General features: G+C 37.7%; 1 protein-coding gene across 1 annotated transcript in view; it reads left to right on the top strand.

The window, feature by feature from the left end:
• Window positions 1–185: 185 nt before the first annotated feature.
• Window positions 186–27,676, top strand: part of camsap2a (calmodulin regulated spectrin-associated protein family, member 2a) — a gene marked incomplete at its 5' end in the record, with an annotated part of 30,496 nt that continues 3,005 nt past the window's right edge. Inside the window, 17 exons of the mRNA XM_079471757.1 lie at window positions 186–324; window positions 4,255–4,514; window positions 12,411–12,572; window positions 13,838–13,921; window positions 15,496–15,528; window positions 16,051–16,192; window positions 17,147–17,286; window positions 20,942–21,032; window positions 21,360–21,456; window positions 21,692–21,729; window positions 21,825–21,894; window positions 21,992–23,951; window positions 24,365–24,501; window positions 24,592–24,812; window positions 25,411–25,507; window positions 26,525–26,643; window positions 26,774–26,892. Of these exons, the coding sequence (XP_079327883.1) occupies window positions 186–324; window positions 4,255–4,514; window positions 12,411–12,572; window positions 13,838–13,921; window positions 15,496–15,528; window positions 16,051–16,192; window positions 17,147–17,286; window positions 20,942–21,032; window positions 21,360–21,456; window positions 21,692–21,729; window positions 21,825–21,894; window positions 21,992–23,951; window positions 24,365–24,501; window positions 24,592–24,812; window positions 25,411–25,507; window positions 26,525–26,643; window positions 26,774–26,892 (3,909 nt within the window). The remainder of the gene's footprint in view (window positions 325–4,254; window positions 4,515–12,410; window positions 12,573–13,837; window positions 13,922–15,495; window positions 15,529–16,050; window positions 16,193–17,146; window positions 17,287–20,941; window positions 21,033–21,359; window positions 21,457–21,691; window positions 21,730–21,824; window positions 21,895–21,991; window positions 23,952–24,364; window positions 24,502–24,591; window positions 24,813–25,410; window positions 25,508–26,524; window positions 26,644–26,773; window positions 26,893–27,676) is intronic.

The raw sequence follows: 27,676 nt of genomic DNA, 5'->3' as shown, positions 1-27,676 counted from the left end.
GATGTCAAAATAAGACGTTGTTTAACGCAACCGAGCCTTTGAAGAGTGATCTGGCATATGTGTGTTAAAATATCCCTCAAAACTGATTTAAAAAAACAAAAACTCCAGATTTTATGCATTGAATTCCTTCGGAGAGATGTCATCGTTTAGGCGTAAGGACTGGATGTGATTCTTCCGCTGTGAATATGGGAGATCTGACCGACTCCACGGATCCAAAAAAGACTTTTATTGTTCCTGCCATCAAGTCATTTGATCATTATGATTTTAACAAAGCTAAAACGAGAGCCAGTCTCACATGGCTCGTGGCAAAAGCCTTTGGTACAGGTAGGTGGCGTCTTTCTCTTGCCATCATCTTTGTCTCTTGATTTAATGTATTGCATTTTATATAATGTGTGTAATGTATAACTTTAAATTCAATAAAATAATTTTACAAAATGCAATAAACAAACTGTAAGGTGTATTGACCATTTTAAGATGAATATGTCATAATGGAACTCTTGCTATGAATAGAATTTAAGCAATAGAATTTTATTTATTAATATATTTCTAAAAAATCTAGAATTATGTAAGTCATAGAGTTTAAAAGGTTTTATTTATACATTGGTGCGTAACGTAACAATGAATCATGTCTTAATTTAGACAGGACAGCTCATAGCATGTAATACTTTGCAGTCACTTGTTAAGCCTATACTGTGCATATTGAAACCCACATACTTTAAATATACACAACTCTGTACCGTGCATACTTTGTATACATTTATCAGTATGTTCCTAGGACTGTTTTTACACTCCATGAAGGAGATCAATTACAATCTAGTTTGTGATCATCATATCTCTAGTTGCCTGTGGCATGTGGGGAAACCAGAATAAATTGCAACCACACTCATCAGATCAAATGCTGGAATGTACTGTATGTTTAGCACTTATAAACACTTTAAGATCAGTAATCACTTGTGATGAATGGATAGGAACCTGAAAATCACATTAAATAAACACACAATCCTATCAGAAATGTTTTTTTACTTCACACTGATGATAAAACAGATGGACTTCAGTGTTTGGCTGTTGTCTCTTTTGAGGTTCGGCGTAGCAGTGTAGGGCCATTGTGATTGGTTAACTGATCTGACCACAGGCCATCTGGTTGCCTTCAGGGCCTTTCATTAAAATGCACAGACTCGTCTTCAGGCCCAGATGCAACACATATGAAAACGCTCGGTCTGGCTATCAGCGTGGTTGGTGTGTACAATCTTTGATTTAAAGTGACCTTCAGTAGCTGAACTTCAGGGTAAGAATATGCTAATGTTCGGTAGGGTGTGATGGGCCTTCAGGGTGATATTGGCCCATTGCTGTCGTGTTCTGTGGCATAACCTTAGGACAGATGACAATACAAAATGTTATGTGAGTGTTGGTTAAATTAAGATTTCAAAGCAACATAGTAACCATTCTTCTCATTTGTTATTATTTATTAAATGATTTTTAAGTTAAGTGTATATTTGGATGGATTGTTGTCATCAGACCAGTACAACGACATAAACAAGGAGCGAATGAATTGAGTGGTCAGTTAAGTACATGAAAGCTTCTCTTTTGAGTCCATTTTAGTCACTTGGGCTGGAGATAATGAAGTGGACAGACACAAAGCATTTAAAGGCTTACGCTGTATGTGTTCTCGCTCAGACCATCTTTGGAAAGCATTCTTCTTTCATAGCTCAGTGGTTTATCAAAATCTAATCCAAGCCTATTCAATACAATATACAGTGTTTACATACAGCATACAGTACATGTAGTTATGTATGTATGTAACAGATACATATCAACAGCCGTGGGAGTAATTTAGAAACCATTTCACAGTTCTGATTTTATGATTTTACTTACCAAATTTCAAATAAAAATATTGTTTCTATTTGCATTTATTTGCAGAAAATAAAATTTCTCAAAAAAAACATCTCAAAAGATGCTCTGCTTTTTGCTCAGACCTCAAATACTGCAATGAATACACGTTCATATTCACTTTTAATCAATACAACTGTAATATTTCTATATGTATTTAAAAAAAAAAATCAAAAATATTTTTTATGTGATAATCTTGATTTTGATCTCGTCATGCTGTCAGTCTTTCACGTTGCTATTGGGTGACTGATTCCTTTTGAATTTTTGATTCAAAAATTTTGTTGCAATTTTTTATTTGATTTTGTTGCAATTCAACTGGACTGGAATGGACGCCCTACATCTAGAAATGCTGATTTTTACATCTAGAACTTTTTTGCTTTCCTGTAGCTCGGTGGTAAGAGCGTGGTGCCAAGAAACAAATGTATAGGATAATGCAAAGAAGGTCGCTTTGGATAAAAGCGTCTGCCAAATGCGTAAATGTTAATGTTAAACAAATGTATTAGGCACCACCCATTGCCGATGTGAGGTGTGTGTATTTGCTTGGAGCCCTTAAAGGGATAGTTTACCCAAAAATAGAAATTCTGTCATCATTTACTCGCCCTCAGACTGTTCCAAGCCTGTACACATTTCTTTGCTCTGCTAAACACAAAGGCAGATATATATTTTTTGAGAACCTATCCCTTTAAAAGAAAAATTTGGTTTTAGTAGTTGAATGTTACGCTTGTTTAATTCCTGACTTCTGAAGGAAGTTAAATGTGCCGGCTCACATTTGAGTAAAAAAATTTAAATAAAGACAAGTATTATGACACTTAAGACTCACTTTAAAATATATAGTTTTTACATGTGTAAATAAAATAAGTACTATATCAAATTATGCACATGACATTTATTTTAAACACAATTTGTACAAGCAAACAACTATGCAGTTATAACACGACTGTTGACTTAACAACTATGTAGCAATAAAAAAGGGTGAGAGACTTCATACACCCATGACCTTGTAAGTTGGTTGAAAGTAATTGTGAAACAAGGCTTGGAAATCAATCTTATATATTAAATCTCATAAGGGGTCTAGCATTGTGTATTTCCTAGGTTTACTGTTTTAGCTACTCGCCCTTTGAAATGTGATTCAATTGTGAATGAAGATGCTCAAATGTAACACGTGTGTAGTTCCACTCTCTCTTTCTCTCTCCTGTGTCTTTTCTCTGTTGGATGAGGCTTGTGAGGAGCTCCTGGGCAGATACATACAGGAGGGGAATCGATCAACCTCCCTATTGTTGCTATGGCAACCACAGTCGTCTCGACAGTCATATTTTTCCTTAGATGTCAACACCTGGCTCTCATAGCATCGGGGTGACGTTTGATTGTTTAGCTGCCACTTTTAAAACCTAAAACATAGTTATACACTATATGCTTCATTTGCACATTCATCGTTCATGTTAAAATTAAAATATACAAAATATGTAGTTGAATAGTTCTTGCCATCTCAATGAATTGCTCAACATGTTCGCTGACCATGTATACTGTGACCTCGTTCAGCCGATCCATGAACCCATCTGTGTTGTTGAAACATCCACATGGAAATCCCTCATATTGATGGTGGTTTTGATATTCTAGATGTATGGTAGACACAGAGCCACTTCCTTTAAGGGATTTTCTCTGGCCTTCATCTTTTCCAGCGAGAGAGAGAGAGCCTGCGTGGAGAAACACTGAGTTTTATATTTAGCGGTTCACGGATTCGAAAAAGCTTTGATCTTCAAAATTCGGAATAAAAACATGGCTGCTCCATGTTTCCGCTGTGATATAACAGCGTGAAGGTGTCCAAAAATGCGTAGAAAGCAAAAATTGACGTTTTATGACCAGCATATGACATCCACATAACATTTTCCCACTTTTAAACGAATTGTCTAATAATTTGTCAAAATGCATTTCTGTAAGTCATGGCAAAAGGGTTGAAGAGCAATTTTTCATGCTATTGGCTGATAGTTCAACAACAGCCGTTGATCAGGGCCGATATATCATGCCAATCAGGAAAATGTAATGAATTTGTGCTCTGTATATAGAAATGTTAAGAAACATCACCAGTTGGATGTTTAATTTTTATAGTCATTATATGAATTAATAACATTCAAATAGTATTTGACAGTTTTGGCAGATATCAATTTAAATTATCGGTTATCGGTATTGGTCGAGAATTTTTGTATCGTGCATCTTTAGACAATATATATCATAATATACTGTTTCCTATGAGATGTACAGTCTAAATAGATATTTTAGTAAAAAAGTGACAATCACAGCCAAGATGGACACGGTGCATGTCTCTGTATAAATGTACATGTTGATCTAGTTTCATTTATGGTCTTGCAGACGGTGTTCCAGAAGAGCTTAGCGAGCCCTTCTACAAGGACCAGTATGAACAGGAGCACCTAAAACCTCCGGTGGCGGGCCTGCTGCTGTCTGCCGAGCTGTACTGCAGAGCAGGAAGCCTGATCCTAAAGAGTGACGCCGCCAAACCTCTGCTGGATCATGATGCCGTCATACAAGCTCTTGCTCAGAAGGGTCTGTACGTCACTGACCAAGAAAGACTGGTGACAGAGAGGGACCTGCAGAAGAAACCCATACAGATGGTGAGAGAATGATAGAAACCTCTGAAATTGTGAATACTTAAAGATTGTACAATTACTTTACTTTTATGATGACATCATGAAGGCCGAGTGGGCGGAGAAATTGAATATTTGACATAATATCAACATGGATTTTATTTGGGTTGTATTGATTTACACTGTAATAGTGTTTACTATTACTGCACCGGAAGTGTAGTCCCGTTCTACGTTATTTACCACTGAATAATGGGTCTCCTTGACTAAGCATGCGTGCACACAAATGAATGCGGGAAACCTGCATACGCATATTTCCAAGAACAAATCATGATTCAGTACAAAAATGTATTCTATATATAAGAAAAAAGTAAGGAACAGGCGAAAGCACACGTACGCAAAAATCACCAGTCTCTTTCTTTCTCTGTCTCTCTCTCTCTCAAGATTCAAAGGAGCTTTATTGGCATGATAAAACATTGCCAAAGCACAGGAAAATATAATATAAACATGCACAAATACAGATTAAGAAAATAAATTAAATAAAAGTATATTAAGTATCTGTATATACATTTCAAGTTCTTAGCAAGGGTGACAGGATCCTGTTACATAGAGACAGTTTGTGTGTCTCACTCTCTCTCTAAGACAAGATGACAAAATGTTTCATCTGTCAATGTTCATCTTTGGATAGTAGTTATATACTTTAAATAATATATATATATATTGTATATTAGTGAATGAGACCTGTTGTCTGCTAAATGCATTAATGTGAATATTCAGTTCATACTTGGAAATAGGGCTGTTCAACGATTAATCGTGATTAAACGCATCCAGAGTAAAATCTATATTTATTTAAGATATTGATCGTTTATTTATAAACACACACATGTATATATGTGTACATGCATTTGAAATTGTATATTTATATTATATATCATTTATATGATTTATTCAGTTTCTTTCTTAAATATACACATGCATGTATTTAGAAATAGAAAATGAACAGTGGCAGCCCTACTTGGAAATGAACACTTGATTGTTTTTAAGTCAGAAACGCCAACTACTAGGTCCTACCGTATTTATAAAAAAACAGATTTGGAAGATGTGATTGGGTAGACAGATCAACTTGAAATGTTCTCCAAACAATAAGCCCTTCTCTATATAGTTTTTTATCTTCTTGTCCATGTGTCGAGTTGAAGAGCTAGCGCAGTCTCATTACATCTGCTGTTAAGATCTAAAGATTGTTATTGTTGTGTGGATGATTTCCTGTTGATTCTTAATTACCGCAGTGCTGTTTGCTGTGCCTCTGGCTTTCTCAGCCTCAACTGAGCACATCCCATCGCAAATAATATCTTCACTGTGAGAACAATCATTTTTTCTAGTGCCAATAATGATTATTGCTACGTTGTCTGTTCCCCATGACTAATTGAATATTTTTATTACATGAAATGATCATGTCTCACTGCGGGATGTTATTTCTGGGCGATTTAGAGTAAAAGACGATCCCTATAGTTTCTGACTGGAGACTGAGCAAGGGACTTAAGGTGTGTCTGGTTAAAAACAACGTTTTGCTGACAGTTGATCCCAACCTACACCCCTTCATCTTCAGGAACCACTGACCGCTTGAAGTCAGAGTTCGCACATTTAACTGCATATTTTGGTGCATTATATTTTGGTGATCATCGTGGTTGAACGATTATTGTGCATTATTATGATGTGGCCCGTAGGAAGCTGTTAATATTATTAATAATTGCAAAATTGGAAAAAAATTTGTTCAATATGTCCCTCTGTATCTGAGTCATCTCTGAATGTGACTAAACACCGTCCAGCTTGTGATGACAGAGACCTGCTGCTCTGCAGAAATGTTCTGCCGCGTTAAAGAAGTTCGACTGCATCTGAATGACTTGTAGCTGGTTTATCATCAATAATTCAGCACGGCTTCTATTCTGGATGAGTGAGATGCAGAGGCTGTCAGACTTTTGTTTAATAGTAATCAGAGAGTTTCTCTTTGAGGAAAGCGAGCGATTTCTATCTGAAGTCTGATCATAACCGCAGGTACCGCATGAAGAGAGAGCTCTGCCTTGCAATTGTCTTGATATCTTCATTTATTCTCCATCGTTTCCGAAGGATCATATTTGCCACCGCAGCTGCCGCCCACCCACACACAACCCCGCATTCACACTGCATCATAGACTCGCTTAAAAAATACACACACACAATCTCACCCACACAGTCACGCCACAGCTAGAAATAATTCCTCATCTCATCATGATTAGTTTTCGTTATATTCCAATGGTGCTTATCGGTTTTTAAGTGCATGTTTTATAAAACTGTATATAAAAATAGTCTTATTCTGAGTCTCGTGTGTGCATTATGTGGAATGTAAAACACGCAGTGAGTGAAGTAGATCTGTTTATGGAGGTGTTGACAATTGGTCATCAGCCAAAGATAGGAATTACTCGACAATAAGCCCATAAGCCTCGCCTGAAGCTCTATCTGTAAAGGCTCTACTCAACTAAAGGCTCAACTAAAATTGAATGAAAAGTTCAATGACTTAATATAAAGTGTATGTCTGCGAAAATGCTTAATGCTTGTCATTGCATGATTTTCTCAAGTATTTCAAATTATTTGTGTGTGCTTAACAACAACACCTCAAGCTACCTCTCACTTGCTCTGCGTTAATAACCCATTTGAGATATTATCATATTTGACTTTTGCTCACATCAAAATCATAAGGTCATGTTTGTTTAAACAGTCCACAGAGTCGCCTGCAGAGTTATGCTTCAATCCATTTTGGACATTAGAATGTTTTGACAAGTGTTCATTTTAACACTAGAGATGCAAAGATGCTGACTCTTCCCAGCACAACGCTATATCACGACCGTCCCAGACAATGAGAAAAAGCATTATAGATTGTACTTGGACTTTTTAGAGATTGATTTTGAAGACTGACAGTAAGTATCAGTAATGAAAAAGAAAGATAATGTGGCATCCTTTTGAGCAACCTATTTTTCCTAAGCTATACAGAGAAATGAACCTGAAAAACGTATTTACAAAAATGTTCTCAGTCGAAAAACGTATGTAAATTATGAAGAAGTGTTGCCTTTTCCATCCAGACCTTTACACTGAGATGCTAATGTGTTCTGAGTGGCCACTGCTATGTGGATGCTTAATGGTTGCTAAGCCTTTCCATGTTGTTTTTATCGAACTATTTAATAACAATTGACTTGGCAACCATCATTTGTGTCATGAATGCAAATGTCTTCCATTTGGTTCCAGAAGAAAGTGCTCAAATCAAGCCGAAGAGATCCCTGAATATGTTTAGACTCCTTGACTATATATATATTATACATATGGTGTAGATATTATTGTGACTTAGTCAAATGATCTTAAATGATCAGTTCTAACATTCGTTATTTTTAGGTGAGCTTCTGCGTTTTTTGTGCTGTGAGGTACGTGTGTGTTTCGTGATGTGTCTCCAAGCAGATGTCTTCCTTGGCTATTATCACCACGGTGACAGCTCTGAAAGAAATTCTTAATTTTATTATTATAAATATAAATCGCATAAAATCACAGAACAGCACAGATCCAAAAAACAATCACCTTTGAAAATATTAAACATTAAAGAGAGAATTTCTTTGGCTTCAGTTTTTTGTTCACATAACAGGATGACATTCTACTACAAATCCCACTGTAGCTTCCGCCATATTCCCAATTATTTTGATAAATATTTTATAAATGTTCTATTTTATCATTGCATGTTATTCTATTATTTTTTTCTTTTCTTTTTTGTCTACTGGTAATTCCATTCTTTTAATTCTTTCAGGACAGTTGTAAAAACCATTTCACTACACCATGTATTGTTTGATCCAGGGTGAACAATACTGCCTTAGACACAGACCTTTGCATAATTCACAAACCAGCATACTATGCAGTATGCACACTTGACCTACTTCCTATATCTTGATATCACTGCTTTATCGTGAAAGCAGACAGCTCTTACATGTTATTATGTCATTGTACACATTTAATTTCATGAAATTTTCTAGTAAATTCTGTGTAACTATTTGTTACTTTTAAAAATTCCGGCTCCCAGGGTCAACAAGGGAATGTCCTGATCTCTCTCTCTCTCTCTCTCTCTCTCTCTTGGAGAACAGTACATATTTACAGGAAATGCATTTTTGTGCACATTATAAATACATAATATTCCCAAAAATAGCAAACATTTTCAGAGGACATAAATGTCAACATAACAGGAAATTAAAGATTATTAAAAACACCCCAAACATTTCTCTTAAATCTTAAATATTTGAAATATTTGTCTTTGATACTGTAAGAACGACTCGACTGTTTCTGCGCTTTCATTTTGTTCAGCACGCACATGCCCAAATAATTTTTTACATTTGCATACAGTAATTTTTTCTTGCCCTGAAGGGTCTCACCCAAACCAAAGGAAATGAGGATTTTAATTGTTTGGAGTTGATTTCGTTTTTTGGCTGTCCTGAAGTAAAGAAGGGAGCCCTATTCGAGAATGTCTTCAGCTCGACATCAACAAAAGCCTGTTTACAAAGAGCTCTTTACAACGTCAGTGAAGGTTTTTAGCAGTCTTGACTGGTATGTCTCATCTGTGCCTTTGAGAGAGTGCTGTACTAGACTGTACTGTAGCGTTAGGTCAACACACAGTTCATATCTTCGACCAAAGTCAAAACATACTAATGTCTTTATTTAATGAAAGGGAAATTATTTAGTCACCCACAGGCCATCCGAGATGTAGGTTTTTTTCTTAAGTAGAACCATAAAGAAGATTGTTTGGTAAATCCGCAGCCCTCTTTGCTTCATATAATGGGAGTCTATGGGGTCCACCTGTCTAATTTCTGCGACGGTCGCTCAACACTCCCTTTCTGCAGGAGGTAGGTTCTACTCATGAAAAAATGTCACCTACATCTACATCTTTGATTGAAACCCATTTCAGAAAACCTCTAAATGGAGTATTAGAAGTGCAAGCCACGTTTTTGTGCATTTGTGAGAGTAGGAAGATGATTTATGTGGCTGATTTATGTGAAACTTATTACAAAACTGTTTGTCCTTTGTACAGGGACAGATCGAAATGAAAAACTGTCTGATGCATAGTTTGTTATATAACAGGTGTGTGTGTCCATGTGTGTGTGGTGCATTTAGTTGTGAAAGATCTGAAACGTTGTCATTTCCTTCACAATCTAAAGATGAGGTGGTTTTCTCTGTATTTAAAATGAGCATGGGAGACAGAATTTTGTCCTGAAACAGATCACATTATCGGGCAGACTGTGGTCATTTACTCTTGTTCAGACTGCAGAATGTTTAATCAATAAAAGGATTTATGTGTAATCTGCTTAGGCACTTATGTAACAGAGCGTCTTCAGTTTTGGCTTTGTGATTGACGAGGCTTCGTCACAGCTCATGTGGAGGAGAAATCAGACTCGCTCAAGCAGAGAATTTGCTGGGTGAGCAGTCTAACAAATGCAGCCCTATCACTGGTGTCTGTCAGGGCGGATGTGACATCATATGTGTGATGTGACAGAAAGGCTGTGCTGTGGCGTTCTGAACTACCTGTTCAGCTGAAAGAAAAAGGTCTGCTAAGCTGAAAGCCATGCATCGTTCCACTTGGTGAAGTTCAAAAAGCTAAAAATAACATTTAATGCAGAGACCATTCATACTTCATGAAAAAAGGAAAAAAATGGCTATGTCTGTTTAAGCATCCTGGAACACTGGCTCAACCAATGGGGTGAGTTTGGGGTATGACTATCCGTGCCTCCGAAATCACCAACTTCTATACTATATAGTAGGCAAAATAAATACGAGTCGTGAGTAGTATGTCTGAAACCTGAGTATGCACAGAATAGTAGGCGAGAAATAACCGGATGGTCTACTGCTTCCGCCCAGATTTGTGAGTGTGCATCAGATGGACACCTCGCTATCCCATGATGCAGTGGGAGCTAAGCAACAGTAAAATAAAAAGAATGTAATGGAAAACTTTAAAGCGGGTGTTAGTTTTTTTACATGTAAGTACAAATGAATGAATTTCTTGTAAATAAATTACGTTTGAACCGTCGCCAAGATACAGGTTGATGTAAATACATCATAGATCAAAGAGCATACGGGTCACATGACAATAAAACATGGCGGATGCAGTACGTCTGAAATCTATCCATACTACCCCGTTTTACTACTGTTGTAACGGTCTATAGGTAGGTACTTCTATTTAAATCAGTACGTACTATCATAGTATGCGATTTCAGACGCAGTGTCTCTGTTTGGCTGAACAATGGAGGACCAACGTTTGTTTATGTAGACATGATGTTTCTTGCATTTACCAAAACCTGATCTTTTATAATTTATTGATAAATTACCCCCAGTGCTCCATTGCTTGAAGAATATTTAACAGCAGGCAACTGCTAGGGCAGCCCTGGAATACAATCATCAGTCTCTTGAACAATGCTTATGAGATGCACTTATCTCTTATTGTATTGTTTTCCTGGAGTGATTTGTCGAAAGTGCAAACTTTACCCACTGTGCACATTTCCCCTCAGGTTTCTCAGCAAAATAAAATCAATATCCTCTTAAAACTCTCTTAAATCTCTGAGCAACAATGCTGTTAATGAGACAGGATGGGGGTTCAGTTTTCATTTGCTTGTTCCCAGAGGTAATGTCCACTGCGGTGGAGGTGACACGCTGGGCCACTTGTTTATTGTAAATTGATAAATTGAGGGGGATGTCATGAGCGCATAAGGTTGATGGTATTAGACACACCTCCCGTGGGGGGGCCGGGATGGAAAGGTTGCCAGGTTAAATCCCTGATTTAATTAACCAGCTGTGCTCAAGAAACCCACTTGACCTCAGATGAACCCACACAAACAATTGAATGTGTGTTTGTTAAATTGTTTTTTGTTTTTTTATCTAAATATCAATGGCACTTTTGGCTCAACCACAGCTGGAAAAAAATGCATAAATTAAAAGTGATTCCAACACAATTTGTTCCTTTGTATTGTTATAGTGTGGTCGCTGCTGATTTTTTACATTTCAAAAGATTTTTAAAACTTTAATCTTTATAGTTATTGTTATAGTTATCACTCTTTGTGTGAATTATCCTTAAGGTGGGCAGAAGTTAAGTCAAATTCAAATCAAATACAGAATAAACATTAAAAAAAGCATACATGTCACAATGGTTTAACGGAAAATTAAATAGTATTAAGTTGAAATAAAATTACATTTCCAGTTACACTTCTAGAATCGACATCATTTTGTAGGGTGCTGTAATTGGTAACCAGGATGTTGCTGACTTTTACAACATTGCTTTAGTTGCTTTAGGGTGCTCTTGGTGGTTTTAAGGGTGTTGTTTTTTAATGTTTTGTCAGGTTTCAGTTAAGTCAGTGGCATTACTTAAAATGCTAAATTTACTTTAATGCCGTTTAAAGTGTCAAATCAAGTAGAAATGAGCTCAGAAATAATTTACCGCATCATTCTTGACACTACCACTACATTTCTGCTGCGAAAGTAGCTTAAAAAAGTTAATAAAGGTGGATATTAACTGTGTTTTTTCACACATCATGTCACACATTTAATCTCACGCATGCTGTTTATTTGTGTAATCAAGGACACTATGTAAAGGTGTCGTGGATGAAGGAACACTCTTATAATGTTGAGACTAAAAAGGCCCCCGAGCAACAGCAGGATCATGTGTCCCATCTCAGAGCAGATTGTCTCTAATTGGGTCGAGCAACAGAGGACGGATGCTGCCGTATCCAAGGCAACAACCCCAAGAGAGGAGTCACTCAATACCAATTGGGAGAGTGACAGTCGTCAATATGTATTCATGAGAGTAAAAAAAGCTTTAATAGTTTTAATAACCTACATAAATGGTCTCATGGGTCTATTCATTTGTTTTGTTTACAGACCGCCCACCTGGCCATGATAGACACTCTGATGATGGCGTACACGGTGGAAACGGTGAGTGTTGAGAAGGTGATGGGATGCATGCAGCAATACTCCACCGATGACCAGGATGGAGATGTGCCATACGACACAGAAGATGCGGTGACCAGCTGGATGAATAAGGTATCCATCACCAACTCTTAATATACAATGTACATTTTCTACGTTACTTTTCCTAAATCTCTTGTCCAACTTCCAAAATGTAATGGGATGTCCCGATTTAGAGCTGCAGTATATTGAAGACCAATGTGATGTGATAACTTGCTAAATAATGCAATATTCAATATAATTATACATTAAGCTTGTAAAATCTAATAAAAATGACGTTAAATATTATTCAGTATTATAAAAAAATATTTTTTTATTTTTCATTTCCGTTTATTTATATTATAGGCACATTTTCACATTCTTTTAGCAACTTTTTAAAGTGGACAAACACATTTGACAAAATGTTAAGACAATCTAGCTTGTTAATACAAACCATTTCCATATTTGGTGGCAAACATTTAACCAACATAGATATTAAAAGTTTAAAGCAACAGTTCATTTGTCATAATTAACTCTCATGCCGTCCCAAACCTTATAACACTGAAAAAATACCAGTTTAAGAACAAAAATGACCGTATTTTTATGAAGAATTATTAATAAATAAACAAATACATTTAATTTACTTAAGAGATGCATTGCACTTATAACATGTAGAAACTGTCATGTACTATCTCCTGGGCATCTTTACAGTGGGAAAATCCCTCAACTGTAATTGAGAATGTTTACATTCCCTTCTAGGTCAGCTGTACGTCCAGCCTAAATCAAGACCCAACCGCAGATGTACATACACTAACACATGCTAAACAGACAGTGAACAAACCATTTAAGCCTGCAGGGAAAATTCACCATCTCTTATGTTTCATCTGCACCATAAATGAAATGGGCTTTTGAAAGCATTGATATCATAAATACATATTGCACTGGGACTGTAGTTACCAACCAGGCTTTTAAAGAAAATCAATATGAGACTTCTGCCTGGGAGAAATAAAGCAAATGGATGATGGACCACAAAATGAAATGAATTTGTATTCAAATATGTATTTATCTATTAAACACACCGTGCTGTTAAAGTCAGTTTATTAGAAAACAATTGATGTATTTAACAATGGAAAGAAATATCATAAATAAATCATTTTAAAGAGTAAGATAATAAATGATTCAGTGTTTTGTTTTTTTCATGCCAAATGAAGCATGTAACTACTGATTGATTTGTGGCTTTTAAAGTGTCTATGGAGAAATTGAATGGAAAAAGGTTAATTTAATAGAATGCTAAAAGTTCATAGCATCTTTTCTACATGCTCCTTCTGATCTGTTTTGTGCCTTTAATTCTGTCATTCAAGGTAAACGAATACTTGAAGGAGATCATAATGCAGGAGCAGCGGAGGAGGGAAGCACAAAGCGCCGAGCCTGTCGAGAATCCAAAGGTAAGAGTGCACTTCCTGTTCCTATTCCAATTCAAAGCAACTTTCATCTGCAGCAGAATGGAATACGTGCCGGAGATGTAGATGGATTTGTGTTATAGTGAGAGCATGTACATGCCTCAAATCTGTCCAAAGCATCCTGCCCTTCAAAACAGGAAATAGTCCAAATGAACTGTGAATGAACAATTGAGATTTAAAATCCATTATTTAAAGCGTCTGTCTGTAACATTTTTCTTTCAGAATTTGCACGTTCAGATTCTATTAAAGTTGCATTGATTCTTGTTGACATATACTCCATCATCAGCCGCGTTGACGCGTTCTGTAACTCGTTGCTGTGTCAGTGTTTTCCTGATCTTGCTGAATGCAAGCGCAAACTCTGACACGGTCTTGATCATCCGGGCTGATGTTTTGAGCGAGATGTTTGCCGATTCATGCTTTAAAGCAGCGCAGTCCATCAGAACTTCCTGTCCCGGTGTGACACGGCGTATCTTGCCAACACAGGCAGATGATGTCAGATTTTCCTCATATGCCAGAGACACAGCAGTACCGTACGCTAGCATACACGTCTGTACACAGCGTCCTTGTTTGAACCGGCTGGGTCTGTGATGGAGTCCTAATCTACTTTTACATAACTTTCCGACCTCTCTCTCTCTCTCTCTCTCTCTCTCTCTCTCTCTCTCTCTCTCTCTCTCTCTCTCTCTCTCTCTCTCTCTCTCTCTCGCTCTCTCGCTCTCTCGCTCTCTCGCTCTCTCGCTCTCTCTCTCTCTCTCTCTCTCTCTCTCTCTCTCTCTCTCTCTCTCTCTCTCTCTCTCTCTCTCTCTCTGACCCTTTGACTGTTTGTGCTACTGCCCCTTTAAGACTTAAAGGAATAGTTCACCCATAGCATAAAAATGGTCAAGTCAAAAATTCCTTTAATTTGTTGAAGGGATACTTCACCCAAAAATTTAAATTCTGCCATCATTTATTCACCCTTACGTTGATCCAAACTTATGTATGAAAGAAATGTCTTTTTGTGTCCATACAATGGAAGTCAACGGGGTTCAGTGTAGTTTGGTTACCAACATTCTTCAAAATATCTTCTTTTGTGTTCTGCAGAACAGAGAAAGTCATACAAGTTTGAAATGACATTGGTAAATGATGTTCGAAAGTTTCATTTTTGTGTGGATAGCCGAGGATGCGAGTGAGCAGTTTTCAGAGGAACATTGTACAACTCTCTCTCTTTGTGTGTATGCGCAAGGGATTGTGTGTGTGTTAGAGAGGCGTTGCAGACAGAATCTGTGCTGATAGAGGAATGTCAGGCTGGTACACGCCGGCTCTATAAACATCCTGAAACCGTCAGCATGGCATGCAGCGCCCACAATGTCACACCAACACAGCTCAGAATATTTCGTTTTCCTGTGATTGAAGTCTTTATGTCATGTTAATGCCAATCTTCCGAGGGCTTCACAAAAACAGTGATTGTTGTCATCCGTTAAGTGATGAAGGTGATATGGGACTTAGACAGCTAAAAGTATTAAATCAGGTCTGTCTTCATAAACCTCTCTTCTCTCTCTCGTTCTTTCTTTGTCTCTCTGAAGTCTCCAACCAAGTGGTATATGAAGCTGGTTCCTGTAAGTGTAATTATGTGTAATGACTTATATTCCTATTCATGGTCCAGTCATCTCTTTGTCGCCATGACAACGCATTTTTCATTTTCATTCATGTGCTTCATTGACAGCCAAGCAAGTTTTAGTTGTCATCAGGCACCTCTCTGAAGCATTTACATTAGTTTGGGATTTTAAAATGATGTTATGATACCATTCGTCTATTCAATCCATAAAAACGCCATTCTCATTTATTATCAATGTTTTTAATACGGTTAGGCTGTGTCCGAAACCCAAGAAATACTGAGATGTCTTGTGAGATGGGGAAAAACGTTTTATTAAATTATCATTGTTTATTATTATTTACATTCTTTTATTAGTCAGTCTGACTCGAGGAAGAGACAAGCCTTTGCTTTCGGACGCAGCCTTCGTCTTCAGTTGTTCATCTTTCCACATGCTCACCATTTACTATGGTAAATTGTGAAATGCTTGTGGGTTATAAGAGATGTGTTTTACTCAAATAATTGCCGTATGTTTGTCCTGCCCCAGGCCCGTTATAGAAAGGAGCAGGTTCTGCCCAAATCTGTTCCCTGGATCCCCCCGGTGGACAACCTGCTGAAAGACAGCACAGATGGCTGTGCCCTGGCCGCCCTGCTGCACTTTTACTGCCCCGCTGTCGTCGGCCTGGAGGGTACGTACACCTGCCAAAACCCTTTCTGTGTGACTGGGAGTGGGTGAGAGAGATGAAACCGAAAGAAAATTAGGTATGAATGAGAATGAAATGAGAGAAAATAAAGCAATTGTTACTTGTTCCATGTTCTTGTTAGGTGGACTTTAAGTTTGTATTTTCTTCTTTCCTGTTTCCTGTGTAGTCCTTTGTGGTTCTTTTGTTTCTTATTTCCCCTTGATTGGTTTCCCAGATGTGTTTATCATCTTTATTTGGGGCTTAAAACGTTAAAGCTCCAGAGAGCACATCCATCATTAAAATATGTAAAGTGAAATAATACATCTGCAAGAGAAAGAAAAATATATATTTTGAGCTCATTTAAGCGAAATATGTCATGATGGCATTTAACATAAAATTATTTTGTAATATTAAATTATTTAGTTTAACAATTCATTTAATTGAGAGGCGAAATGACCAGAATTAATGGAATCCAGTAAAGGCTAAATAAAAATATTACTTAACCTATTTAGTAAAATGTTTATATTTTTTTAATCAAATAATGTCTTTCACTTCCATTTTTTATACTGGCGTTAAAGCGAATTCAGATTATATTTTTCACAGACAAGTAAACCTTTATTTTCTAAATCTAGCATCAACCTGGACATTACATTTGTTTTGCATTATTTTTAAAGCCATATCAGCCGAGCACTACTATGCATTGTTTAAAACATCTTGTTTACAAATCTACTACATGACTTTAATCATGTCTTTAATCTAATCACAGTGATGAAGACGTCATGAGTGATGGATGCGGTTAGATTTATCTCTAAAGCTAATGTGTCATTTAGACTCCATGATTAATGGTCGTCTGTGTGATTGGTTGAGCCCTTAAGGTAGCTTCCTAAAAGAGCGCATAAGTTGCATGTTTGAGTGGTTTGTCTTATTACTGAAGCACTTTGAATCGCTTCTGGCTTACAGACATTTGCCTAAAGGAGACCATGTCACTGGCGGACAGTTTGTACAACCTCAAGCTCATTCAGGACTTCTGCAGGGAGAATCTCAACCAGTGCTGTCACTTCAGTCTGGAGGACATGCTATACGCTCATTCTTCCATCAAAGTAAGCTTTCCCAACCTACGCATGCCTACATCTGCTTGTTCTAGACTTTCCATTATGAAAGATCGAACCGGGTTGCACGGTCTAATGCCATAAAAGTTTTGTTTTAGAAAACCGTCTGCATTGTAAAATGTGAATCTGTTTATATGTTAATGATTTTAAATCTGTCATGATGTCAGGGTCATTTCACCCCAAAATCTAAAAGAAATGATACTTATGCTTTGCTAAAATTATAACAAAATTAATAACAACAAAAAGGTTTGACATTGATTGTGACATTAGTTTCATGGCAGTTAATAGGGCTAAACACAAATGAGGTATTTAACTGTTGGGCTAGTAGCTAAAATATTCAATTACCCTGCTAAAATGTTATCTCTTAAAAAGGGTTATAAATGAAAACAAATGGGACTAGTAATAAACAAATCTGGGTTATTTTCAACCCAACAAAGAGACAAACCCAACTGTTGGCTAAATTAACCAAGCAAATGTTTATATTAGACCCAACAATGGGTAAAAACAACAAAGCATTTTGGGTTAAAACAATCCAGCATAGGTTTATTTAAAACCCAACAGTTGGGTTTGTGCCTTTTTGACACAATGCTGGGTTGAAAATAACCCATATTTTCGTTGTTTTTGTAACCCTAATAAATAATGTTGTGACACCAAAAACTAGCCAAAGTCATCTAGATTTTAGATTTTGATAAACACAAGTAAACAGTCAGTATTAAAATAAAAACAAATTCAACAGAACACACGGTTATCCGGATGCACCAAATTATTTTGACAGGTTCTTTTGCAAATATATGTTGTCATATTTGTTATTAAAAGACAGATTTATATTTTATTTGACAATGATTAAACCAATTTCTTTGTGCGTGACATTTGAACAGTTGTTAAAAACAATACAATAATCCCAGATAACAACCTCTCAAAACTAATAACACACAGTAACCCGGATGCAGCAATTCATTTTGACAGGTTCTTTGACAAATAAAATATAAATATGTTGTTTAAATTATTAAAATTATAAAATTCTGTGCGTGACATTTGAACGTCGTTTCTAACCTTAAAACAGGAAGTAAATGGCTTTTCCTTGTAGAAGGTCTGCATTCGGTTAATAGGAGCTAATAAATATTTCAAATTCACATTTCTTGTCCAGTTTTTTCTCTTGAGGAAAGTACATTATCCCTTACATAGCGAACCGTCAAATGTCAGGACTGGCCAATCAGAATCAAGCATTCCAATGAGTCACGTAATAAAGCACAATAAAGACCTCTCCATTCTTTCTAAAAACATTGTGAAAAACGAAGTTGTTCACTGTGAAGGCAATACTGTATATTTAATCATTTTTATTTGTAAAGTATTAATACATCAAGCTGCTACAGCTGTAGGAGATGCAGTGGTGTGGCAAAAAGGCCCGCAGTACGTTACTGAGTGAAATGATGCTATTTAAAGCTGTTTTTCACACTTGTGTGTGAGTGCCGCCTGCAGGGGTTGGCTTTATCCCCGTTTGCCAAAATCGTGAGATGTGCTTAAAACCAACTCCTCATAGACAAACTGGATAACATTGAGCACAACTTTGTAATTGCACTTAAAATACCCAAGGAATACCTAAAATGGTTTGTTAGACAAGCTGTTGTTTTTGATGAATTCAGTGTCTAAATCTCAGTACTGTGAGTTGAATTGAGAGCAGGTCGCTGAGCTGTAACCTTGACCCAGTTTCCTTCATCTCTAATGTAGATCAGATTCACTCATTGGTTTAATATTCAGCACTTAATACAGTGTTGATTAAATTATTACAGTAATTTAACAATTCAATTATTAAAGATAAAATGCAAAACTAAATTTCCCATATGGTGGTATACAGAGTATATTAAGACAGGGTATTACTGCGTTAATGCCATAGGTCCTTTGGTTTTCTTAATGTCTGACAAGCATGTGACGAAATCCCTATACAGGCATCTATTGCGTGGTGGTTGCCATGGTTACGTGATAAGTTAGTCTCCTCTCGACTTGTAGTGCTTGGCAGTAGCTCTCTGAAGAGAGTATCATCACAGAAAAAGTCAAATAATTGAGTACCGGACGTTACATGAGATTAATCCATTCATCTATTTTGGGTTTAATAAACTTCATATTTAAGAAATGTTGGCTTGCATTGTAGGAATGCAAGTAGGCCAATGACGCAATTGTGATATTTGCGTATTGAATTGTGATTGGTGTTCATGCATATATTGGCATGTTGAATTGCAATTGGTCTGGTCTTTTCCGCATGTATTAATCCATCCGCAACTGTCAGTACATGAGCTCTGTTGTCAACAGCAAAGCGGCTCTGATGAGTCATAAAACTATTTTATAGGCTTCTATATGTTCATGTGTGGAGTGTAGATTAAGTATGCAGGCAGACAGATGGAAAAGAGGATGCATGTGCCAAACACCATCTGGCCGTAAACGTGCACCTGCTTTAGCACTGAACCAGCAGTGAACCTATTTAGTATGCATTTACTATTTCAATTGCATTTTGTTTTATTATTATTTGTATTATTAATCATTTTCATAATCTGACAATTTGCTGCAGTTGACAGTGTTATTATAGAAATATAAGGAGTGGGGGCAGTTAATCGGATGGTTCATATGATCAATAAACATAATTTTATTATAAGGTAGAGGTGACATTGGGAGAGCTATTAAAAGGCACAAGTCTCTCTTTGTTGAAAGTCAATTAAAATGTAGATGTAATGTCTTCCGGGAGTGTCCTCGGGTAATTGCTGGTGTTGCCCTGTGCCTTTATACTGATGTGCGGAAAATCTGCTGAGTGGGAATAGCGTACTGGAGGCATTTATCATGTCAGGAGGTCTCTCGATGAAAGAAATCCAAGGTCATGAATGCTGTAGTCTTGCCATACCTTAACAAATGGTACAATTTGTTTTGTGTTCGTCATAAGATATGGCCAAGCAACAACAACAACAACAAAACATATCTTTATCTTTATAGGTGATCCCCTTTTGTTATCATTGCAAAGAAAAAATGAAAGTTTGCTCTTTCATAGCTCAGAAGAAATAGAAACATAACTCTATTAAGTATCACGATGGTCTCAGAATAAAATTCTTTATGAGAAAAAAAAGGACATAATTGGGACAGCGCTAACATTAAGCTTATGAAACATGTAACATTTGTAATCTAAATTTATAGCTAAAGCACATTTAAAAACAGTGTACGCTGGCCATAGTTAAGCTATAGCTTTAACCAAGATATAGTTAAACAGCATGATAATAATAAACAAAAAATTTAAACACATTTAACAACTACACAGACAAGTAATATACACTAAAGAGTATAAATATAGTGAAGCATATAAAATATAAAAAAAAAACATTTGATTCTTTTGATCGAAGAATTGGACAGGCCTAAGGCCAGTTTGAGACATTGTTTGACATAGATCTCTCTTATAACTATGAGAAGAAACAATTCTCACATCTCATTTGTTGTCTTCCTTTCTGTAACTTTTGAAGGTTGTAGAGACACCTTGTGGGATGAGAGGAATGTTGCACAGACAAATTGTATTCGACAACTAACGAAATTATTTTGAATAAAAAAACATGAAATAGTTTTCTGTGCTGATATTTGTTAAATACTAATATCTGAAATATTCTTCCTCCAGAATAACTACCTTGTGTTTATGGCTGAGCTCTTCTGGTGGTTCGAGGTTGTAAAACCGTCATTCGTTCAGCCACAGGTGTTAGATGCTGAAGGTAAGCCACCCTTACAACATTTTTGTCTGAAAATGACCCAAACACATTTACATTTGTGTATCGCTGCTGTCCTTCTGTAACCTTTTATCTTTATATTTCGTGATTTTGTCATAAATCATTATAATTAGTCACTTGTTATGTTCGCCACTGGGTTTTGCAAATATCTAACCAATAAAAAGCTTTAAAAAGTGATTGTCGACAGTACAGTGTTTTTAGCATTTCCTTAAAAGCAGGGAATTTGGACATCCGAGGTTTCGGAAGGAAAGCGGCGATGTTACATTAATTACGCATATAACATTTGAATTGCATTTTCCTTGTGATTATTAGCACCAGCACCCTCACTGAAAGATTTGCCGTCTGTACCCATCTCAAAAGTCACAAAAAGGAGTTTCACAGAAAGACCTCCCAGTCCAGACAGACCAAGGTATTGAAAGTCCCCCTTTATTTATTTTGAATGTTTGTAGCTGCTGAGATGGTGAATTATTAATAGAAATTAAATATCCCATTTTTCGAAAACCTCTGTATATTTTGTGTATTATGCAGGGCTGTTGATTGTATTTGGTTATTAATATGGAGTCTACAGAAATGCATTCAAATAAGGTTTACATTGTCAGTTGTTTTACTAATAACAATAATTGACTTTTGATTTAATGTTTCAGTCTCCCCCTCCGACCTCAACCACAGACTTCAGGCTCAGGTAAACCAATTTGGCATGACGACCAAACTTAAAACTGCTATATTGAAATACATTCAGTACTATATAATTTATAAAACAAATTGTCTGCTTTACAGGAGAGATCAAGCGATCAACCTCAATGTCATTCGTGGAGAGCTTCATGGGTACTTGGCCCAAAGAGAAGAGGTAAATGCCGAGTTATTTTCAAGACTCAAAGCCAACATGAAATTACAAACTATATCCCGTTGGATCCTCCCCTTCTATCTTCTCTGTGCCTCTCTAGGTCTCCTGCTCAGGGAGTGTCTTTTGAAATCCCATTTGATAAAGAAAACCTCAGTCAAACACCTACATCAACTGGCCGGGGGATGACCCGGTCTGTCAGCAACGAAGGTTTTGGTTTTAAGATGGCCCATGGCACCAGTGGCATGAAGAGAAATCTTTCTTTTCAGCCGGTCAATGGTAAGAACATGGGAATCGAAGAGGAGGACAGCTGCCCTGATGACCTGTCGGGAAGTCATAACAGTCGTCTAAATGGCTCAGGGCCACCAAGCATCGAAGAGGCTCTGGAGATCATCCACAACTCAGAGAAAGAGTCACAGATCGCCAGTGAGGGTTTCTTTCTTCATCTCCAGAGCGAAGGAGAATTGAACCCCAATGCAAAAGAATGCAATCTAGACTCTGTTTCAGAGTCATCCAAAGGAGTTGATAGCACGTCAACCACGGAAGTTGACACTGGCATCCATGTGCGAACGGAGGACATTCAAGAGACGTTAGATGAGGACTCGTCGCTTAGGGATTGTACTGTTAGCATGGATCTTGACACAGATCAAGACTATGAGGCCAGAGCATGCAACAGTCAGGGCTCGACAAGCCCGTGTCCCAGCAGCATCGGTGCCAAGTCCCCTGCTGGAAGTACCCCAACCCCTTCTTTCACACCTGGGATCAAGATGACTAGCTTTGCCGAGCAGAAGTTTCGTAAACTCAATACAAACTTGGAACCCAAAGGTGCCACCTCCCAAGGAGCAACACCGGACGCTTCGGATCTCAACATTCCCCACTCCGTCTCCTGGGCGCCTTCTCCTGAGGTCAGCCCTGCACGCCAGAAGCCCAAGGACCCCGCCCAAGCCATGGCTTCCGAAATGGTGCAACTGCGCATGAGACTCGAGGAGAAACGTCGTGCCATCGAGGCCCAGAAGAAGAAAGTGGAAGCTGCATTTACTCGGCACCGTCAAAAAATGGGCCGCAGCGCTTTCCTCACCGTGCTCAAGAGGAAAGGCGACAGCACATTGCCATCCCAGGAGGACGCTCCTGACCCGGAAAGCAAGACTCCAGCGGAGACGTCTCAGCCTGTTAAGTCTCTGCAAAAGTCACCGGGCGAGGACAGCACGTCCGAAGCAGAGCTAATGGAGTACACGCGCTCCATTGACAAGCTCAACGCTTCCTTGAGCTTCTTGCAGGCTGAGATGCAACGACTGGCCCAGCAACAGGAAGTCATCATGCAGATGCGAGAGCAACAGGGTTGGCTGGGGCCTCAACCTTCACCGAAAAAACAAGTGCGGGAGCTCATGGGGAGCGGTGCACGCTCTTCCGACTCCCCGTCACCTGCTGATTCTCCAAGAGCTATGCAGCGATCCCCTACAAACCTCAAGAGAAAGTCTGCTTCATTCCATTCCAAGACTCCTAGGACACCAAGGCCGAGCGAGCTTAAGATTGCCCCCTTCAGCCGTGTCCTGACCGTTCCTCAGTCAGTGGACAGCATACCACGTCTCAGAAGGTTCTCCCCGTCTCAGCCCGAATCATGCTCTTTTTCTTATTTGGGACAGGAGAAACAACCCCCTTCAGGAACTGAAACCACAGACAAGGACACTGAACAAGACTTTGGCCTGGAGTTTGGAAATATTACATCCCCAACCAAAGAAACCCAACAGTTCAAATCAGGAGAGGTTGACTTAGGTGCCAAGGAGCCGAAGGAGGAGGAAAAGAAAATAATCAAGGGAACAGAAAAACGATGGGCAACAGATGAGATTAAGCCTGCAGTGGAGTCGAATGTATCAGAAGTGTTATCACAGTTTGTAATGGAAACGGTTATTGTCACTCCCACCGAGAAGCCATCAGACATCACCCATCAGAGCAATAAGAATTTGATCGAGGTCCCACTGTCTGTCCTCAAGCCTTTGGATGGACAAATGCCAGAGGAGGAAGGCGAGAAGGAGCCGTCAGGGGCCTGTGGATTCTTCTTTAAGGTAGCTATGAATGTATGATGGTGTATCATTTTAGAAGTTGTTTAAAAGAGGTTAGTTATAGGACAGATCTTGCTGGATGTGAACATTTGCAGCTGTGTGATCTAGGTCAGAAAACTGGGGCATATAAATAATTTAGTTTTTAAAGTCTGTGTTCTGCAAATAATCTGAGCAGTGTGTTGGTCATATCTTCATATCTGGTTCAACTAAAGTCACCATGAAATAAAAAATGACAGCACCTTTTTATAAGAAATGTTGCAGTGTTTAAACAGTATTTAGTTTGTTTCATTATAACTTTAACTTCCCTGCCCGCCTTCAAATCACAGCTCTTCTCTGCATGACCTATGTTTCAATGCGAGACTATACAAAAGAAATATGTTTGATGTCATTTAAAATGATGCCTTCATGTTTGTCAGGACGATATGAAGGGAGAGGACAGCATGGCCATGAAGCGTGCCGCCCTTCTGGAGAAAAGGCAGAGAAGAGAGCGAGAAAGCCAGCAGAGAAAACAGCAGTTGGAGGCCGAGCTTGAGCAAAAGAAAGAGGAAGCCAGGTAACACCCTGCCCTACTTTCAATCACTCTGTTTTTAAACCCCCTTGTTCTTATTGGCTACAGAGATGATTTCGAAATCTGTTTCCTCAGGTTGAAAGCAGAGGAGGACCGAATGAAGAAGGAAGAAGAAAAAGCCCGTCGAGAATTTATCAAGCTGGAGTACCTGAGGAGAAAACAGCTGAAACTAATGGAAGACATGGACACGCTTGTGAAACCGAGGCCTGTTGGGGTCAAGCAGAGAAAACCGAGACCCAAGTCGATCCACAGAGATGTGCTGGAGTCCCCCAGAACTCCTGTCAAGGGCACGGCAGGTAACGGGCGAACGCCCCCCACTGGCAAAGCCCAGAACTGCATGCTTTGTGCTACTCTGTCTTTTACTGTGCGGCTCACTGCATCCCTCTGTATTTTCATCCTAACAAGCATTTTAATACTGTGCTAAATCTCTTCCTAAACTATTCTTTCCAAGCTCTGTCCTTAATCTTAAGCTTATAAATAACATGTTTTCGATCCTGTCTAACAAAAATTTAGACATTTAGCTGTTTAAACATCCAGACTTTGTTTGATGAAGTGTGCAAAAAACATTTAGTGTCAAGTTTAGGTTGCATTAAAATTTGTCTTACCATACTATATTGATATTGTCTCACCAAGTATCAATTCTTTATATTTTAAGCATTTTTATTTGATCTAAATTATATTAACCGACATTCAAAGTAAATATTACAGTAAGCATATACAATAAATATTTTCTATACATTTTGTTTAGTTTGAAGGCTTTATGAGGGTTTAGGGGTTTAACAATATAAATGCAGTGAACTGTACTACAGTATTATGAGGGTAACACAAAGTTCTATGGGCTTGCTGTGGTTGTGTAACTGTAAATCTTGTGTCATTTTTGTATTTTGCACCCAGGTTCACGACCTCGTGTTTTTTCAGTGTCAAGCTTGTCTCTGGCCTCCCTAAACATTGGCGATAATGACAGTGTCGTTTCAGATAGAAAAACGCCCAGGTAAGCATCACTTTGTTTCTGTATCTCAATTGGTAGAGCACTGCCACAAACATCATGGGTTCGAATACCCCAGGAACACACTTGTATATTTTGTAAATGTGTACATGTAATGTAACTTATGCACAGTACTAACCCAGTACAATTATTTTGTATTCATGAATCTACTTGCACTTAGAAGCAATAGCTTAGCATCTGGCAGTCTTTACTTCTTTATGAGCTCTCCTCGTGTGCGAAAGAGAAGGTCAGTTGTCGTTGGATAAGATACGTTGCGCTTTGCATCTCCTTTCCCGCAACTTTTTGTTTTGAGTTTGGCACTAATATAAAGTACAGCATCTTTAAATAATAAAGATGAACATCACCCTGTTCACTCCCTATCTGACCCGTCACAGCTTATTTGGTTTTGCTTGTCATTCTTTAACAACAGCAAGCAAAAGAGAAACGCTATCATATCACTTACCTTACAATGTCTTGCTTTGTCTTCACAATGTCAACCTCACTAAAATCTCAGAAATCTGAGAATGCGAAAATCTCAATGTTAAGTAATAAATGTTTTACATTACATTCAACAGAAAGTAACCAAGACCATTTTGCACGTAAACAACAATGGTCCAAAAGCACTTCCTTTTTCAGTTTTTAACACTACACAAAAAAAACTATGTCAAAGCAAGATATAGCCAACCAAACATTTACAACTAAATCGAAATGTCAAACAAACATCTTTACAACTATATGTGAAATAAATCAAAAAATTAAACAGAAAGTGCTTCTGAAGCAGTGTTGTTTACTACTTGCAAAATGGTGTATTTATAAATACAGTTTTATGTGTCGTATCAATATCCTTGTTTTTCTACAAAATGTGTTTGTCTTTGTATAATAATACATAGGATAAGAGCTTTGGTTTAGTCACAAAGACCTCACTGCCTGGTTCTGCATAACAAACAGCAGTTGTAATGTATGTAACAAGTATTGTCCAATTGAACGTATAGCAGGGGACTAAGATGTGTGATGTTATCCCAGCAGGCCTGATTCAGCAGACGGTTGCTTGTCTCCTGCTCGCTCCGGTAGCCGTAACGGAGAGAAGGACTGGGAGAATGGTTCTACCACATCCTCGCTGACATCCAACACCGAATACACAGGTTAGATCACTACACTGTTTTATGGTATTTGAGGCTGCTCCCGACCACTAGGGGTCCTTATTGCATTTCTGACTTCAAAGCGCTGGATTCCATCGTGATGCCCCAGATATCCCAATTTTTTTCACTGCAGGTCCTAAATTATACAAGGAGCCTAGCGCAAAGTCCAATAAACATATAATTCAGAATGCTCTGGCTCACTGCTGTCTGGCTGGAAGAGTCAACGAGGGACAGAAGAACAAGATCTTAGAGGTAAGGATCCATTCATTTAGTATTAAAGTTTGAGATTTAGGTTTTTGATCAAGAAAATGCCTAGGATTTTTACCAGTGTATATAGTATTATCATGGTGTTGTCATTTGTTGTTCTTAGAGGTTGTTTAGTTACATTTCTAACACCAACTGATAAAATAATGAAAAAATTCAATAAAAAGAAAAGTATTCTGAGAATGGAGGAAACTAAATGAACATTTAAATAATCCACAAAAAGTTTTTATTTATATTTACTAATAAAATATAATCCTTTATAGATGGCGGAATATATTGAGAAGTTTTGCATTACATGACAGAACATTTACTGATTTCTATGAATATTTGCATTTATTTTAAATCAAGCATCATAATTAAATTGAATAACTATATATTTATAATTATAGTTATTATTATTATATGGTGTGTATTACGTGTTTTTCTATAACTGTATGACTGGCAATAAGTAGCCATTGTTGTCAATAGCAACGTTAAAGGCCTGTTAAGCGATTAATCGCATCCAGAATAAAGGTTTGTGTTAACATAATATATGTCTGTGCACTGTTCATTTTCATTTTGCATTCATTATTATGATTTATTTTTCATTAAATGTTGCGATTCATCGTTTAACAGCCCTACATAACTGCTTTATACAAACACAACTAGTACATTTGAGACACATGTAAATAATACATTTTATATTTATATTCACTGTATTTAGAATTTTCTGTCACAAAGAACCGTATTATTAAATACCGACACAACAATAGCCCATATGTGTTTAACTATT

The sequence above is a fragment of the Barbatula barbatula genome (genome assembly GCF_947034865.1).
Source record: "Barbatula barbatula genome assembly, chromosome: 13".
NCBI lineage: Eukaryota > Metazoa > Chordata > Actinopteri > Cypriniformes > Nemacheilidae > Barbatula > Barbatula barbatula.
The sequence above is the reverse complement of the archived record's forward strand: the minus strand, read 5'-3'. Positions and strand labels throughout refer to the sequence as shown.